Here is an 18,582-nt window from a genome sequence, read left to right on the forward strand (position 1 = left end):
CAGGATCTTGCAATAAAAAACATGAAAAGAATCATTACAAATATCCACATATATTGGAAATGAAAGGAGTAGGAAATAAATCAGATAAGAAAAATGCTGTTATGCACAGGGAAATAGAGTCAATACAATAGAGTCACTGTCTGAAGCACTCTGCTTGCAGCCATGATAACATTCACCATGGGACAATGAGTCATCCACTTCAGACACTGGCACTTTTTCATATTTTCCTCTCATTTCTTTCCTTCTGAATGTTTAATTTCGATTATTTTTAGAGACTAATACAGCTCCCCAGACATGCCAACAGGATGCTTGCTTGGCGTTTATCTCATCTGCAATGTGCCACATTCCGCAAGGCAACAGCCTCTAGATCAAACCAGCAGCATGAAATGGTATAGTCCATAGCTGTATGGTTTAACAATTCCAAGATGGTCAAAACAGTGGTTTTAAACGTGGAGGCCACACTGACATTTCAAAACAACGAAGCACCATGAACAATACCACTGCAAGATGGCAACTTGCTGCCATGTTACATTTTATTTATTATTACAAGCATATGCCTTATAGTGGTTAGGCAGCAACACCTTTTCATTACATACTTTTATTCTTTTAATTTATCTTCCATATTTTGTTGCATGTGAGTTTACTATTGTTGTGTAAGTGGGTGAATGCAAGGAATCAGTGGGTGGATGAATGAATGCATGAGAGGCTGTAGTGACAGAATGCACATATGATGGATTATTGAATGTCTAACTCCTCCATTGGCTAAGGAGGCACTTTTATTCAAAGGTCAGACCTATTGGCATTGACAATGCATGCTAGTTTTTGTACAATTCTGAAATATTCAAGAATATAATTCCCCTTGTATTATTACAAAGTGGATGGCCATGTGTCTTTCCTTTTTCACTACAAACGCAATGCATGTGTATTCTAGTTTTTCTTTAGCAATGTTTCAAGTGTTATAAATCGCTTCCATTAGTGTTCTGATCTCATATTTTCCTTTAGGTGTTCTTAACAACTAGATTGGACTAGATCTGGAGAGAGATACAAACCTTCCTCCGAAGGGTTAGCGATCTCTCACCTCGAGCGGTTTGAACGGAGAACGTGCTCTCCATCTTTTGCAGTGACTTTATTGAGAAGAACCTGAAGTTAAGTATCATAATAATATTGGTCGCCCCAAACACTGCAAATTAAACAGTTTTTACTTTAATTATAAATTGTTATCATTGACAGAATACAAACTAGTAGAACCTACGTGTGGTATCAGGTTCTCTAAATATATCTGAAAAACTGTACAAATGCAAAAATGTATTTTGCAAGCACTTTTAGCATCGGAGAAATTTGTTTTTAGGTCTCGGCTCGTACCGAGACTGATGTGATCTACACTGTGATCTTCAGTCCGCCACAGCCTTTCCATTTGCTGCGACCATCGTCGCTCTATTTTGCAGCATCACCATTCATGAAGGGCATGCATACGTCATGCCTCTTCCGGTGTTTTGCCCTCCCCGAGAGCACTGGCCAACTACAGTTAAGTTCTGCAGCGACCATTTTTAAGCATGGTTTCGGAACACTTTTTTATTTTTTAAATGGGTGACCGTCGTGAGAAGATTAAACGCTGGCGGTTGCATCCTCTGTCACATTGTTTCCATGCTGTGGGTCCACCAGAGGAAAATGCTTGCATTACTGTACAGTGCTGGGCCCCTTCAGTGCGGATAAACGGGTTAGCTAGATCCATATTTATGATGAATAGTGCGGAACAGGCACACCAGCTCCACCACCTGTCCTTTGAACATTACTGTGTGGGGCACATGAACATTACTGTGTGGGACACAGTGGTTCTGATAACTTTTGGAGCCTGTGCTGCAGGTCAGTTGTGCCGGCTAGGAGCATGTCACACAAGGCCCAGCTCGCCAAGCCGAGCCGGCAGCCTGCGTCCGCCTGTCAGCAGAGCTTCGTTTACCAGTGGTAGGCTGAACAAAAAGCCAAACAGAGGAACATTTCAAATGTGGAAAGCTTGAGCAACTGCTGAAACTATCCAGGAAGCAGTTTGGCGACACCATGTCCATTGTTTGCAAACACAGCCAGAGCACGGGACACAAGGCAGAACGTGCAATGAGCTGCAAAGCTGCGAGCAGCTACACAGAGCACCCAAAGACGGAGGGAGGAAGCCGCTGGGGCCTACCGTCAGCGCGGACTGCCATGGCACAGCCGAGGCTAGGCAGCAGGGGAATCCACTGCCATAGATGAGGGCAGGGCACCGCTGCCTTCAGAGAAATGTAACCTGCATCAGCCGCTGAAAGAACGCCCAGGACGCAGGACGTGAAAGCTTTCTTGGACGGAGTTAAGTCTAAAACCCTTACTGAAAGGACTGTCGATGATCTTCTGTTTCTTCCACAAACTAATTTTTCCTGGGCATAGAAAACCTGTTGACAGTTGCAATAAATGAGCAAATTGTCCTGTCGGCTAGAAGGAGGCATTGGGGTCGTTAACGAAAGAAAGCAGGCCTGTTAAATCTTTGCATGCCAATATTTGTACAGTTTTTCTTATTACAATGGAACAAATTATAGTCCTTTTAACGGACTTTGTATCGCAGGGTCCTAATGCCCACGGGATACTGACCTGGGAATTCTGTCTTACAATTACGTTTTTTTTTTTTTAACAGTTGAGCAAGTTCATGCAAAGTGCCAGCGCACCAACGAATCAGACAAAACGCATTTCATTTGTACACATCTGCCGACAGTATGTCTGCACTCACTTAATAATTATAGCTTTCAAGCAGTTCCATATCACACGTGACGTCCTTTAGGTTAGTTTCTAACATTGTAAAAGTCGGTTTAAAAACGAGCGTGCAAAGTGCTATTATTAGCTTTTAAATCCACCTTGGTTAAAGGCGTCACACATGGGGCTTAAGGCAGCCAATTATATCCTTTTAAATGTTTGTATATAACAGCTCTGTATTATCCCATACCCATGGTGAGTAGCCTATCCAGTCCAAAATTTTGCATTTTAGGACTCAAATTACTGGATTTACCATGTGCTGAACGGGACTACAACTCACAGAATGCAACACAAAATCCTGGCCTGGATAAACTCTCACAGATAATCTTTGGAAATTTAAGCTCTCTACTGTATCTCTCTATTTTGTATGTGGTTCCAACCTGTGGAATGTCACATTCTTGGGTCATCCTAGAGTGCCGGAAAAGCGAAAGTATGCACAAGGAGGGTACTTGAGGACGGGGCTCAGGGTCGGACTGGGAAGGTCAGCAGTCGGACATTGGGCAGGCACGGCCCATCCTTTAGGGCGGGGGGGGGGGCACCCCCCCCCCACCCACCTTTTGCCCCTCAGGAAGAGAGTGTCTGTCAGGCTTAACAAAGTTCAGCCTGACAGACACTCTTCATTTTCAGCTCAGACAGCCAGGAGTGAGCCATGCGCGATTTGCGCAGACTCCTTGCTGCCGGAGCTGAACTTTGCTGGGCTGAGGAGGTCACAGCTCTTATGGGTGTGCCCTCCTCGGCTCAGCACAGGTGCCTCAAGGCCCTCCCCTGGGTGACGAGGAGAGCGTCACCCACTGACTTCAACCTGGGCGCTTCAGGTTTAAGCCCTGAAGTGCCCAGGGCGAGTGTCAATCAGTGACACTTCGTCACGGAGTGGGGTGGGGTGGGGTCAGCAGTCTCACTGACCCCATCCCACTTGGTGACGAGGCTGGGACTGCTGCCTTCCCTCATTGACTGGGAGGGAAGGCATCAGTCCCAACCCTCCTGGGACCTCGAGACTGAAGGTAACTGTGTGTGTGTGTGTGTGTGTGTGATGTTTTAAAATGAATGTTTGGTGCGTACATGTTTGAATGCTATGAATGTTGTTAATGGATGTGCGTGCGTGTGTGTGTGAAAGAATGTGTGTGTGATCTTTTAAAATGAATGTTTAGTGCGTGCATGTTTTAATGTTATGAATGTTAATGGATGTGCGTGCGTGTGTGAAAGAATGAGTGTGTGAGATGTTTTAAAATTAATGTTTGGTGCATGCATGTTTGAATGTTACGAGTGTTGTTAATGGATATGCGTGCGTGCGTGTCTGTGTGTGAAAGAATGTGTGTGTGTGTGTGTGTGCTTCCCGCCTGCCCCCCCTCCCTCCTAAAGCTGCCGGCGCCACTGGCATTGGGTATGGGCCAATGCCTAAAGGTGACTTGTGGGTCATTTTTAGGTCTCAGCTCTAGACCGCTCTACCGAATAGAGACTCAGGGTGCCATTTCCAATGTTTACATCTGTTCCGTCCTCACTGTGGGCACCCAGGAGCTTTGAGTTAAAGCCCATTAAAATACCTATAACAAGTCCCTGAGTGATGCTAATTTCACTACCGCCAACATTATGAAGCATTTCCTTCTTCCCTCAGGAAAGCCCTCTATCACTAGAGTGCTGCCTCCAACAATGACCATGGGATGTGAAGGAGAAAGCGAACCTCTCTGCCATATAAAAAAAGATCCAAGTTAGCCAGGAGGTATTTTTAAACCATGTTTCCTGGTTGAGAATAGTGTTCTTAAATTAGCAGCAAGTTAGAAGAGTGTGTTGCTGCAAAAAAGCACTATGACGTGGCAAGGACTGGCCTCATGATAGCGCTTTTTTCAGCGACGTTCTGCCATGCTGAACAGCAAATGTGAAGCAAGACAACATGGCTAAAAGATATCCACATTGAAAAGGCCAATAGCTTAGGCACTGCCGACACCTATTGGCTTTGCCAATGCTTGTTTATGATAGAATCCATGTCTTTTAAAATGCAAAGATCCATGTCTTTTAGGATGCAAAGTGAACTAAGCAAACCCTTTACAATCTATTTACAATATTATGTATTCTGTGGAATAGGTGAATCTATATGATGAGCTCCCAACTGAGTTGGATATCTGAACACAGCAATGCAAACCCATGTGATACAGCAAAAGTATAAGGTTCACAGCAGTAACCAGAGGAAAAAAGGAGCCTAGAGAAATAACTAGGTGTGGTACTACACATTTTTCTTTTAAACAAGAGCACTTACCATACATTTTAAATATGTGTTGTAGATATTTGACAGTGAGCTATGGTTAGTCCCTTTACAATATTTTCTAAGAACTGTATTTTATATACAATGCTATCATTAGTATCCATTAGGTCAGCAGTTTATTTTTTTAAACTAAAATCGATAGTGCCCTTGACATTTATATGCTACACATACAACAGATTATTCATAAATTTCAATCCTCCCTTAAAACTGTCAATTCGAATGAAATCCCCTCTAGTATCCTCGGTCTTCTGCTGGCACATGGTAACATTTACCAAAGGGACCCATTGCCACTCCTCTTTTGATTGCTTAGTTGCTTTTTTGTTCCTTTCACTTTCAATTTATCAGTCCACTCCAAACGCTAACAGCATTTCCAATCCAGAGATAACTGGGCAGAAATGAAACAAATTACTGTTTCATAGGAACTCGGGCAGGTATGAGGGAACCATCAGAATTTGCATATTAACTGGCTAGTGCACGTAAAAGAATGTGACAAGGCTTATAATACCTCATTGCACTGAGAAGACCACCATTAAAGAACTGCTATACTTTGGCTGAGGGCACTTCTCATGAGCGCAAGAGACAGGTAAGCTGCATTTTGCACGTACAGCTTCAGCTAGGACAGAAAAACAGGGTTAAAAATGTTCAAGTGTTAGCTCATTTCAAATATGTACCTTCTACCTGATTTAGCATGTTGTTAAAAATTACATCAAAAGTTATTCTCCAATTATTCAACACAGCACTGTAAGACACTTTACCTTCAGATACGACCGTAGAGAAAGCCACATTTTAATATTTTGCACTTTCTTCAGGCGGAAATGAGGAACCTCTGATTTTCTGGCTCGTCGAGCTGACGTCAGGTGACCAAACAGTTTGGCAAAAAGTAATCTCTACAAAAAAGTAAGCGTAGAATGTAATTCTGAGCTACTCGTTCGGAAGCATGAGTTGCTTTATTGGGTCCAGGTCACAACACAAAAACATGTGCTATCTAATCAATATATTTTCACGCTTTAGACATATAAGATGTATAAATATGGGGAAGTCCTTACTGTCACTAGCACATGAATGCTTCAGATCACAAAACGAGTATTACCATAGAAAATCAATGACACCGGCTAAACGATCTGAGTTAGAAACAGTGCCATGGACTATTCTCTCTTGAAGTAACAAGAAAATTAAAACTGTCCATAACAAAACATACATTTTTCCAAATGCCTTAACTTACTATTTTTTAAGGACTATGACTGTGAGCATCGCAAGTATGAAGCAATGCGAAGAAGGCAACTTGAACTCCAATTTTAAGTGCTTTGAGATTGCAGGCAAGAGATATAACATCTCTTTAATTCAACTACATAGTAATTGCACCACACACAAGCTGCACTGGAGGATAAATAAAGGAGGCCATGTTAAAGAGAAGATGGAGGATGATAATTTACACAGCACTGGGGATGTTCAACCACTGAAATGCCTCAAGTCTAAAAATATTAAAATTCACATAAAGTATATTTTATCAAACATTCATAGGTCAAATGTTTTATAATGTAACTTTAAAGCATTACAAAGCCGGCTGTGCTACTGACCTGTTTGTACGTTCGTTCTGCGACACAAAGCAGAAAAAAGAAAACCCATACAAGGGATGTACGGACCACAAAACTAATCAGGACCATGGAAATAACCAGATGGTCAGAGCTTGAACCCAGTGCGATAAAGTAGATTTCTGTAGCAGGGAGTGTACTTAATTGTTCAAGGTCTTTAGATTCAGATAACCTGAAGACAAATGGAGTTAAACCTAAAATACAGGTGATCACGTTTCCAAAAATCTGATATCCGATTCCTGGTGTATAGCTGTTCACCTAGAAGGGGAAAGAAAGGGAAACACATGAGAAGAAACATGAAAGTAAACAAATGGTAATGCACTTTGAGTTATGAAGAAACCTTTATAAAAATCTATTCACCTTTTAAATGAGTAATTTTCTTTAGGATGTTTTATTTAAACGTATTCACCTGAGTCACTCCACTACTGATTTTTTGTTGTTTTTTTGCTAACGGATCATGAAGGAGGAGAGGTCTCTGCAGGGCAGTACTGTGCCTAACCATTCTCTTTACTGGTAAAAGACCAATACGTCAAGAAAGAAATCAGGTTTATAGCTAGTAGTCCATCATGTCAATGAAGCGTTCTGGCTTCAAGTAGGCGATCCGCTTCATAGATGCAATATTCAAACTATAATGTTCATAGTGGTTTGGTGGGGGCAAAGCAGGCCATCTCTGTTATGCACCAATGACACTTCTAGACTTTCTATTCAGGCTGGTGTCCCAGGAGGCTATTATATTACTTCAACTGTCAGTCAATCGAGGTTTGAATTGGAAATATTTTACAGCTCACACCTCGTAATCTAATACATTTTTCACTTATCACACTAATTCAGGAGTAAGTCTACATTTCACTGCAGGAAAGCTGGACTAAGTTTAAGGCACTAAATAATATCAAACTACCTTGAAATATTAAAATTGAAGCAGAACATTTCAGGAAGTGAAATATGACACTGGACACGTTAAAAAAGTGGCAAGTGCAGCCTCTGAATTCGGCTCTACTAATGACGGAAATAAAATATGATGGGTATGTTTTCATGAAGCACAAATGGCAAAACCGTTTCTTTAGGTCTACCAAGAGAGACATTCAGCACTACAAAGTAATCTGTAAATTAAAAACTGCAAAATACTCATAAATAAAACCATTTTGATTCAGGAGCTTAAAAGCAAATCGAGAAACTCCTTGCATAGACCAACTTACTCTGTTCATTATCATTCCGCTGATTTCAAGGACTGACATATCCGCTTTCTTACAGTCATTGCTTTCCCATACAATTGCACTCACTTTTTCCAACCCCGGTTTGGAACTATGAAGCCAAGGGGAATGACTCTAGAAAAAGAATGAAAAAAGACAGGTTCAAACTGGGGTCCCTAACGAAGGGGTACAGAACTCAAGATAATTCTCAGTAAGGGAAAACCACTGACAGCTCAAATAGGTAAATTAGGGTCATACTTTCAAATCATTTTGTAGTCGAAATTCTTCAAATGCTGAACAATTGTCCACCGATTTCAAATAGAAATTTCTATGAAGCACTTTTTTTTTTACCAAGTAATCATGTTTTCCTTAGTACATGTAACGTTTGCACACTCTAACCCACCATCACACATCTTCCCTCACACTCTCGATACCATGGGACACACTGACCACTTCGTCAACCAACTCTGCACCTGCTCAACAACACTTCACATCTGGAGTCGTAACCTGCACACTGGATCATGCTCTGTAAACACTCAGCCATGTCCTTCACCCCCTATATCACATACTGCCCAACGCATAGCCAAGCCACCCATTGAATACTTGCAGCTATTTCTGGTAACCTTCACCCCTTCATACTCCACGTTCGCAGGAACTGCACACAGGGCTAAGCTCTGCAGACTGAACCGTGCTTTGCTGATCTCTGCCCTCACTCCCACTACGGCTCCCCCTCAAGTACAATGTTACCGAAAACAACGAGCAAATTAAAACTAAAAAAAACAGTTCTCCAGACTTCACACTCAAAATATTAAATAAGCCTAGTTGGGAAAGGGATTGATCAGAAGTGACACACAATATGGAAGAATAAGGGCAATTTAAACCTCTAACAATCCGGAGACCCTCCCCCAAGAGAGAACACCACCACATCTTCCATGGGCTGGCAAAACAAAACTCGATTAGCAAAAACCTAAACATGCGTTTAAAAATCCCAATGTCCAAAAAATATAAAAATATTCCTGAACCATTAATTCCCTTTATCACTTGATAGGGTGACCAGATTTTGGGAAGCAAAAACCGGGACACGTCAGACATAAAGGAAGGACAAACAACTTTACAGTCAATTTTATATCTGGCATGTCCCGTTTATTTGAATATTTGCATATTGCACATTTTGAATGTTTGCCTATATTATATTATGTGTGTGTTTATATATATATATATATATATATATATATATATATATATATATATATATATATATGGAAAATGTCACTTACCCAGTGTACATCTGTTCATGGCATTAGTCGCTGCAGATTCACATGCTGTGCACATCCCGCCATCTGGTGTTGGGCTCGGAGTGTTACAAGTTGTTTTTCTTCGAAGAAGTCTTTTCGAGTCACAAGATCGAGGGACTCCTCCCATTTCGGCTCAATTGCGCATGGGCGTCGACTCCATCTTAGATTGTTTTCCCCGCAGAGGGTGAGGTAGGAGTTGTGTATGCTAGTAATAGTGCCCATGCAATGGAGTGAATACGTATGTACATAATGTAGTTTAAAGTAATATATTTTCAAATTTACAAATGTTCAAGATCAACTTCTAAACGGCTACAGGCTCCCGGGGAGGCGGGTGGGCGCATGTGAATCTGCAGCGACTAATGCCACGAACAGATGTACACTGGGTAAGTGACATTTTCCGTTCAATGGCATGTGTAGCTGCAGATACACATGCTGTGCATAGACTAGTAAGCAGTTATCTCCCCAAAAGTGGTGGTTCAGCCTGTAGGAGTTGAAGTTGTTTGAAACAATGTTCGTAGTACTTCTTGACCTACTGTGGCTTGTTGTGCTGTTAACACATCTACACAGTAGTGTTTAGTAAATGTATGAGGCGTAGACCATGTAGCTGCCTTACATATTTCGGTCATTGGAATATTTCCTAGAAAGGCCATGGTAGCACCTTTCTTTCTAGTTGAGTGTGCCTTTGGTGTAATAGGCAGTTCTCTTTTTGCTTTAAGATAACAGGTTTGAATGCATTTAACTATACATCTAGCAATGCCTTGTTTAGAAATTGGATTTCCTGTATGAGGTTTTTGGAAAGCAATAAATAATTGTTTTGTTTTTCGAATTAGTTTTGTTCTGTCAATGTAGTACATTAACGCTCTTTTGATGTCTAATGTATGTAGTGCTCTTTCAGCTACAGAATCTGGCTGTGGGAAGAACACTGGTAATTCTACTGTTTGATTCAAGTGGAACGGTGATATGACTTTTGGTAAAAATTTAGGATTTGTTCGTAGAACTACTTTATGCTTGTGTATTTGAATAAATGGTTCTTGTATGGTAAATGCTTGAATCTCACTTACTCTTCTTAAAGATATGATGGCAATTAAAAATGCAACTTTCCATGTTAAGTATTGCATTTCACAAGAGTGCATGGGCTCAAAAGGTGGACCCATGAGTCGTGTTAAGACAATGTTGAGGTTCCATGAAGCAACTGGTGGTGTTCTTGGTGGTATAATTCTCTTTAGGCCTTCCATAAACGCTTTTATGACTGGTATCCTAAACAGTGAAGTTGAGTGCGTAATTTGCAGGTAAGCTGAAATTGCGGTAAGATGTATCTTAATGGAAGAAAAAGCTAGCTTTGACTTTTGCAAATGTAGTAAGTATTTTACGATATCTTTGGCAGATGCGTGTAAGGGTTGAATTTGATTATTATGGCAGTAATAAACAAATCTTTTCCACTTATTTGCATAGCAATGTCTAGTGGTAGGTTTCCTAGCTTGTTTTATGACCTCCATACATTCCTGTGTAAGGTCTAAGTGTCCGAACTCTAGGACTTCAGGAGCCAAATTGCTAGATTCAGCAATGCTGGATTTGGGTGTCTGATCTGTTGTTTGTGTTGCGTTAACAGATCTGGTCTGTTTGGTAGTTTGACATGAGGCACTACTGAGAGGTCTAGTAGTGTTGTGTACCAAGGTTGTCTTGCCCATGTTGGCGCTATTAGTATGAGTTTGAGTTTGTTTTGACTCAACTTGTTTACCAGATATGGAAGGAGTGGGAGAGGGGGAAAAGCGTAAGCAAATATCCCTGACCAACTCATCCATAACGCACTGCCCTGAGACTGATGTTGTGGGTACCTGGATGCGAAGTTTCGGCATTTTGCGTTTTCCTTTGTTGCAACTAGATCTATTTGTGGTGTTCCCCAACACTGGAAGTAAGTGTTCAGTATTTGGGGGTGAATCTCCCATTTGTGGATCTGTTGGTGATCCCGAGAGAGATTGTCTGCTAACTGATTCTGAATTCCTGGAATAAATTGTGCTATTAGGCGAATGTGGTTGTGAATCGCCCAATGCAATATTCTCTGTGCCAGGAGACACAACTGTGTTGAGTGTGTCCCTCCCTGTTTGTTTAGGTAATACATCGTTGTCATGTTGTCTGTTTTGACGAGAATGTGTTTGTGACTTATTATGGGTTGAAATGCTTTCAGCGCTAGAAATACTGCCAATAGTTCTAAGTGATTTATGTGAAACTGTTTTTGCTGACTGTCCCATTGTCCTTGGATGCTGTGTTGATTGAGGTGTGCTCCCCACCCTATCATGGAGGCATCTGTCGTTATTAAATATTGTGGCACTGGGTCTTGGAAAGGCCGCCCTTGGTTTAAATTTATACTGTTCCACCATTGAAGCGAGGTGTATGTTTGGCGGTCTACCAACACCAGATCTAGAAGTTGACCCTGTGCCTGTGACCATTGTGATGCTAGGCACTGTTGTAAGGGTCGCATGTGCAACCTTGCGTTTGGGACAATGGCTATGCATGAGGACATCATGCCTAGGAGTTTCATCACCGTTTTGACTTGTATTTTTTGTTTTGGATATATGGCCTGTATTACATTGTGAAAAGCCTGAACCCTTTGTGGACTTGGAGTGGCAATCCCTTTTGCTGTGTTGATTGTCGCCCCTAAGTATTGCTGTGTTTGACACGGCAGAAGGTGTGACTTTGTGTAGTTGATTGAGAAACCTAGTTTGTGGAGGGTTTCTATGACATACTTTGTGTGTTGTGAACACCGTTCTAGCGTGTTTGTTTTGATTAACCAATCGTCTAGGTACGGGAACACATGTATTTGCTGCCTTCTGTTATGTGCAGCTACGACTGCTAGGCATTTTGTAAAAACTCTTGGCGCAGTTGTTATTCCGAACGGCAACACCTTGAATTGGTAGTGTACCCCCTGGAATACAAACCTTAAGTACTTTCTGTGTGAAGGATGTATCGGTATATGGAAATATGCATCCTTTAGGTCTAGTGTTGTCATGTAGTCTTGTTGTTTGAACAGTGGGATTACGTCCAGTAATGTCACCATGTGAAAGTGATCTGATTTGATGTAGGTATTTAATGTTCTGAGATCTAATATAGGTCTCAGACTCTTGTCTTTTTTGGGTATGAGAAAGTACAGAGAGTAAACTCCTGTTCCTTTCTGTTGGTTTGGTACTAATTCTATTGCTTCTTTCTGTAGCAATGCCTGAACTTCTAGTCCTAGAAGATCTATATGTTGTTTTGACATATTGTGTGTTTTCGGTGGGACGTTTGGAGGGAATTTGAGAAATTCTATGCAATAACCAAGCTGGATAATTGCCAGTACCAATGTGTCTGTTGTTATCTCCTCCCAATGTTTGTAAAATTAGCTTAGTCTCCCCCCCCACAGGTGTTATGCGTTGGGGATGTGTGACTTGGAAGTCACTGCTTATTTTGAGGAGTTTTGGGGCTTTGGAACTTCCCTCTACTTTTTGGGAACTGTCCCCCTCTATATTGTCCCCGAAAACTTCCCCGCAGATATTGGCTCTGATAAGCGGGCCTTGTTTGTGAGGTCGTGGGGTCTGTGCTTTGCCCTCGAAACCCCCCTCGAAACTGTGTTTTTCAAATTGTGCCTCTGTTCTGTGGGGAGTAGAGTGCGCCCATGGCTTTGGCCGTATCAGTGTCTTTCTTAAGTTTTTCGATAGCAGTGTCCACCTCCGGCCCAAACAACTGCTGTCCGTTAAATGGCATATTCAGCACAGCTTGCTGTATTTCTGGTTTAAATCCTGATGTACGCAGCCATGCATGTCTCCTTATTGTCACTGCTGTGTTGACAGTTCTAGCAGCTGTGTCTGCTGCATCCATTGCTGACCGAATCTGATTGTTGGAGATACTGTGTCCTTATTCTACTACTTGCTGTGCTCTCTTCTGGAACTCCTTGGGCAAATGTTCTATAAAGTGTTGCATTTCGTCCCAATGAGCCCTATCGTATCTGGCCAACAAAGCCTGTAAGTTTGCAATACGCCACTGGTTTGCTGCCTGTGCCGCCACCCTTGTGCCTGCTGCGTCAAATTTTCGACTTTCTTTATCTGGAGGTGGTGCATCTCCTGAAGTATGTGAGTTCGCTCTCTTGCGAGCTGCCCCTACTACAACTGAGTCCAGTGTTAGCTGTTGTGTGATGTACACGGGGTCTGTTGGTGGCGGTTTATATTTTTTCTCCACTCTTGGAGTAATGGCCCTTCCTTTTACAGGCTCCTCAAACACTTGTTTGGAGTGTTTTAGCATTCCGGGTAGCATGGGAAGACTCTGGTACTGGCTGTGTGTGGACGACAATGTATTAAATAGAAAGTCGTCTTCAATGGGCTCTGCATGCAGGCTGACATTATGAAATGCCTCTGCCCTCGACACCACCTGTGAGTAGGCTGTACTATCTTCTGGTGGCGACGGTCTAGCTGGATAACAGTCAGGACTATTATCTGACACTGGCGCATCATAAAGGTCCCACGCGTCAGGGTCATCTTGACTCATCCCTGTATGAGTTGGGGATTGCATCATAGGTGGAGTGGCTACCGGTGATGTTTGCGGCGATCGTTGTGGAGACTGTGGCGGGCTTACTTGTTTAGCCACCTTTGCCTGTGGTTGCTTGTCTTTCTCCTGGAAGGCAAGTTTGCGTTTCATTCTAATAGGAGGGAGAGTGCTGATCTTCCCTGTTTCTTTTTGGATGTGGAGCCTTCTTTGGGTGTAGTCTGGCTCTATTGTCTCCAATTCCTGTCCAAATCTATGTATTTTCATTTGTGAAGCAAGTCCTTGTTCCTCTGTGTAGGAACTTGATTTCGGTTCCGAGGACGGATGTTTCGGTATCGAAACCTTTTCGGCTACTTTTTTCGTTTCCGACGAAACCTTTTTTATTTTCGGCGTTGTTGTCTCTCGGTGCAGATTCATTTCAGTGCCGAACTTGCTCGGAGCCGCTATCTCGAGCCCGAGATTGCTGTGTGGCGGTATCTCGACCGGAGTCGGATGACTTCGACACAAGCGTGCCCTTTTTCGGTGCCGATGATCGGTCACCTATTTTTCAGGTTAAGTCATGGCCTGTTGGCGGTGGCGTCCCCTGGGCTTTAGTGGTTTTCTCCTGAGTTTTATGTTTCGACGTCTTACTCACGGTTTTCGGCGTTTCTTCGGGATCGATCTCATCCGAGTCCGATTCCTGGATGGAGAAGGTTTCTTCTTCCTCCTCGAAACGCCCTTGTCCTGTCGGCGCCGACGCCATTTGCAGTCTTCTTGCTCTTCGGTCTCTTAGTGTCTTCCTGGACCGAAACGCTCGACAGGCTTCACAAGTATCTTCCTTGTGTTCTGGCGACAAACACAAGTTACAGACCAGATGCTGATCTGTATATGGATACTTGTTATGGCATTTTGGGCAGAAGCGGAATGGGGTCTGTTCCATCAGCCTTGAAGAGACACGTGGCCGGGCCGACCAGGCCCCGACGGGGGATCTAAAAAACCCCGAAGGGCCACCGGAGCTCTTCAAAAGTCGGTGTCGATCTGTTATAACTAACCCGATACCGAACGCAAACAATACCGACGATTTTTCTGAGATTCTAACTAACTTTCCGAACCGAAACCCGGAGCGAAAAGGAACACGTCCGAACCCGATGGCGGAAAAAAAACAATCTAAGATGGAGTTGACGCCTGTAGGAAGTTGGCTCTGTATGCACTATTTCAAAGTAAGGAATAGTATGCACGGAGTCCAAGGGTTCCCCTTAGAGGTAAGATAGCGGCAAAAAGAGATAATACTAATGCTCTATTTTGTGGTAGTGTGGTCGAGCAGTAGGCTTATCCAAGGAGTAGTGTTAAGCATTTGTTGTACATACACACAGGCAATAAATGAGGAACACACCCAGAGACAAATCCAGCCAATAGGTTTTGTTATAGAAAAATATATTTTCTTAGTTTATTTTAAGAACCACAGGTTCAAATTCTACATGTAATATCTCATTTGAAAGGTATTGCAGGTAAGTACTTTAGGAACTTTGAATAATTACAGTAGCATATATACTTTTCACATAAAACACAAATAGCTGTTTTAAAAGTGGACAGTGCAATTTTCACAGTTCCTGGGGGAGGTAAAATAATGTTAGTTTTAGCAGGTAAGTAAATTACCTACAGGTTTGAGATTGGGGTCCAAAGTAGCCCACCGTTGGGGGTTCAGAGCAACCCCAAAGTTATCACACCAGCAGCTCAGGGCCGGTCAGGTGCAAAGGTCAAAGAGGTGCCCAAAACACATAGGCTTCAATGGAGAGAAGGGGGTGCCCCGGTTCCAGTCTGCCAGCAGGTAAGTACCCGCGTCTTCGGAGGGCAGACCAGGGGGGTTTTGTAGGGCACCGGGGGGGACACGAGTCAGCACAAAAAGTACACCCTCAGCAGCGCGGGGGCGGTCGGGTGCAGTGTGTAAACACGCGTCGGGTTTCCAATAGTTTCCTATGGGAAACCAAGGGGTCTTTTCAGCGATGCAGGCAGGCAAGGGGGGGGGGGCTCCTCGGGGTAGCCACCACCTGGGCAAGGGAGAGGGCCTCCTGGGGGTCACTCCTGCACAGGAGTTCCGTTCCTTCAGGTGCTGGGGGCTGCGGGTGCAGGGTCTTTTCCAGCCGTCGGGAAAGGAGAGTTCAGGCAGTCGCGGTCAGGGGGAGCCTCGGGATTCCCTATGCAGGCGTCGCTGTGGGGGTTCAGGGGGGACAACTTTGGTTACTCACAGTCTTGGAGTCGCCGGAGGGTCCTCCCTGAGGTGTTGGTTCTCCACCAGTCGAGTCGGGGTCGCCGGGTGCAGTGTTGCAAGTCTCACGCTTCTTGCGGGGATTTGCAGGGATCTTTAAATCTGCTTCTTGAAACAAAGTTGCAGTCTTTTTGGAGCAGGGCCGCTGTCCTCTGGAGTTTCTTGTCTTTCTTGAAGCAGGGCAGTCCTCAGAGGATTCAGAGGTCGCTGGTCCCTTGGAAAGCGTTGCTGGAGCAGGTTTCTTTGGAAGGCAGGAGACAGGCCGGTAAGTCTGGGGCCAAAGCAGTTGGTGTCTTCTGTTCTTCCTCTGCAGGGGTTTTTCAGCTCAGCAGTCCTCTTCTTCTTGTAGTGTCAGGAATCTAAATTCTTAGGTTCAGGGAAGCCCTTAAATACTAAATTTAAGGGCGTGTTTAGGTCTGGGGGGTTAGTAGCCAATGGCTACTAGCCCTGAGGGTGAGTACACCCTCTTTGTGCCTCCTCCCAAGGGGAGGGGGTCACATCCCTAATCCTATTGGGGGAATCCTCCATCTGCAAGATGGAGGATTTCTAAAAGTTAGAGTCACTTCAGCTCAGGACACCTTAGGGGCTCTCCTGACTGGCCAGTGACTCCTCCTTGTTTTTCTCATTATTTTCTCCGGCCTTGCCGCCAAAAGTGGGGGCCGTGGCCGGAGGGGGCGGGCAACTCCACTAGCTGGAGTGTCCTGCGGTGCTGGAACAAAGGGGTGAGCCTTTGAGGCTCACCGCCAGGTGTTACAGCTCCTGCCTGGGGGAGGTGTTAGCATCTCCACCCAGTGCAGGCTTTGTTACTGGCCTCAGAGTGACAAAGGCACTCTCCCCATGGGGCCAGCAACATGTCTCTAGTGTGGCAGGCTGCTGGAACCAGTCAGCCTACACAGATAGTCGGTTAAGGTTTCAGGGGGCACCTCTAAGGTGCCCTCTGGGGTGTATTTCACAATAAAATGTACACTGGCATCAGTGTGCATTTATTGTGCTGAGAAGTTTAATACCAAACTTCCCAGTTTTCAGTGTAGCCATTATGGTGCTATGGAGTTCGTGTTTGACAGACTCCTAGACCATATACTCTTATGGCTACCCTGCACTTACAATGTCTAAGGTTTGGCTTAGACACTGTAGGGCCACAGTGCTCATGCACTGGTGCCCTCACCTATGGTATAGTGCACCCTGCCTTAGGGCTGTAAGGCCTGCTAGAGGGGTGTCTTACCTATACCCCACAGGCAGTGAGAGGCTGGCATGGCACCCTGAGGGGAGTGCCATGTCGACTTACTCATTTTGTTCTCACTAGCACACACAAGCTGGTAAGCAGTGTGTCTGTGCTGAGTGAGGGGTCTCCAGGGTGGCATAAGACATGCTGTAGCCCTCAGAGACCTTCCCTGGCATCAGGGCCCTTGGTACCAGTTACAAGGGACTTACCTGGATGCCAGGGTGTGCCAATTGTGGATACAAAAGTACAGGTTAGGGAAAGAACACTGGTGCTGGGGCCTGGTTAGCAGGCCTCAGCACATTTTCAATTCAAAACATAGCATCAGCAAAGGCAAAAAGTCGGGGGGTAACCATGCCAAGGAGGCATTTCCTTACAACGCCCATGCGCAATAGAGCCGAAATGGGAGGAGTCCCTCGATCTCGTGACTCGAAAAGACTTCTTCGAAGAAAAACAACTTGCAACACTCCGAGCCCAACACCAGATGGCGGAATGTGCACAGCATGTGTATCTGCAGCTACACATGCCATCGAACATATATATATATATATATATATATATATATATATATATATATATATATATATATATATATACACACACATACATACACACATTTACAAGACTATACACATATGGCTTGACCTCCCACCCTGCATGCCCCAACCCAACCCACCCCCCACCAACCTCTCTATGTTCCACTCGTCTCTCTGCTGGGAGCAGACAGGAGACTGTGTTGCCTGACAGTAACAGATACATTACTTTCATTATTTCATACTTTGTAGGCGTCTTTAACTTATCCTTCTCTAGATAATCTGACCTTTGTCCCAAAAACCGGGTACATTTATGTAATGATTTGACCTTTGTCCCAAAAACTGGGACATTTGTTTAAAATTCAGAGAAGCGTCGGGACACCGGGACAGTCCTCTAAAAACCGGGACTGTCCGGGGAAATCCGGGATGTCTGGTCACCCTATCATTTGACCATTAGGATAGCGAGGCTGAGCAGTACAAGGCCTAGTCAAGAACGTGGTGTGGGATTAAAGGCACACGTCAATAAAAGAATGTCCAGTCAGTGCCTAATCTTTAAAAAATAAAACATACTTTACTTAAATTATACACGATGGACCACTGAACATGAATAGTTCAGAAGTAATAAATCAAAGGGTAAGCAAAAATATTACTCTTCAGTGATTACTGTGTGAGGTAGCCTAAGGTGCTCTTGTGGGATAGTTTTTGGCCACACTCTGCCCCCGAGTCTATCGAACACCCAAATTAGTAGTTCACTTGAGGATTAAATGTCCCTGGAGAGCGACTGGCTAAGTTGGGGATTTGTTTTGACTATTCCCTGTCTTTGGTGATAAGGGTCTCACTTTCTCCTGTCCAACCTCCCTTGCAGTGAACAGTATCTACGCTGGTGCATTGTTAGTGGTGCAGAGCGTGCCTGTGTAGGTTGGACAGATCAGGAAGACCACACACTCTTTGTGGGCTGTCATCT

General features: G+C 43.9%; 1 protein-coding gene across 3 annotated transcripts in view; it reads right to left on the bottom strand.

Moving 5' to 3' along the window:
* PHTF2 (putative homeodomain transcription factor 2) overlaps positions 1-18,582 on the bottom strand; it is a 489,158-nt gene that overhangs the window by 89,629 nt on the left and 380,947 nt on the right. For all 3 annotated transcript variants that reach the window (XM_069229666.1, XM_069229667.1, XM_069229669.1), the window contains 3 exons: positions 7,821-7,949; positions 6,610-6,882; positions 5,788-5,919 (listed from right to left, as the gene is read on the bottom strand). In XM_069229666.1, coding sequence (XP_069085767.1) covers positions 5,788-5,919; positions 6,610-6,882; positions 7,821-7,949 — 534 coding nt within the window. The remainder of the gene's footprint in view (positions 1-5,787; positions 5,920-6,609; positions 6,883-7,820; positions 7,950-18,582) is intronic.

The sequence above is a fragment of the Pleurodeles waltl genome, chromosome 4_1 (genome assembly GCF_031143425.1).
Source record: "Pleurodeles waltl isolate 20211129_DDA chromosome 4_1, aPleWal1.hap1.20221129, whole genome shotgun sequence".
Lineage (NCBI taxonomy): Eukaryota > Metazoa > Chordata > Amphibia > Caudata > Salamandridae > Pleurodeles > Pleurodeles waltl.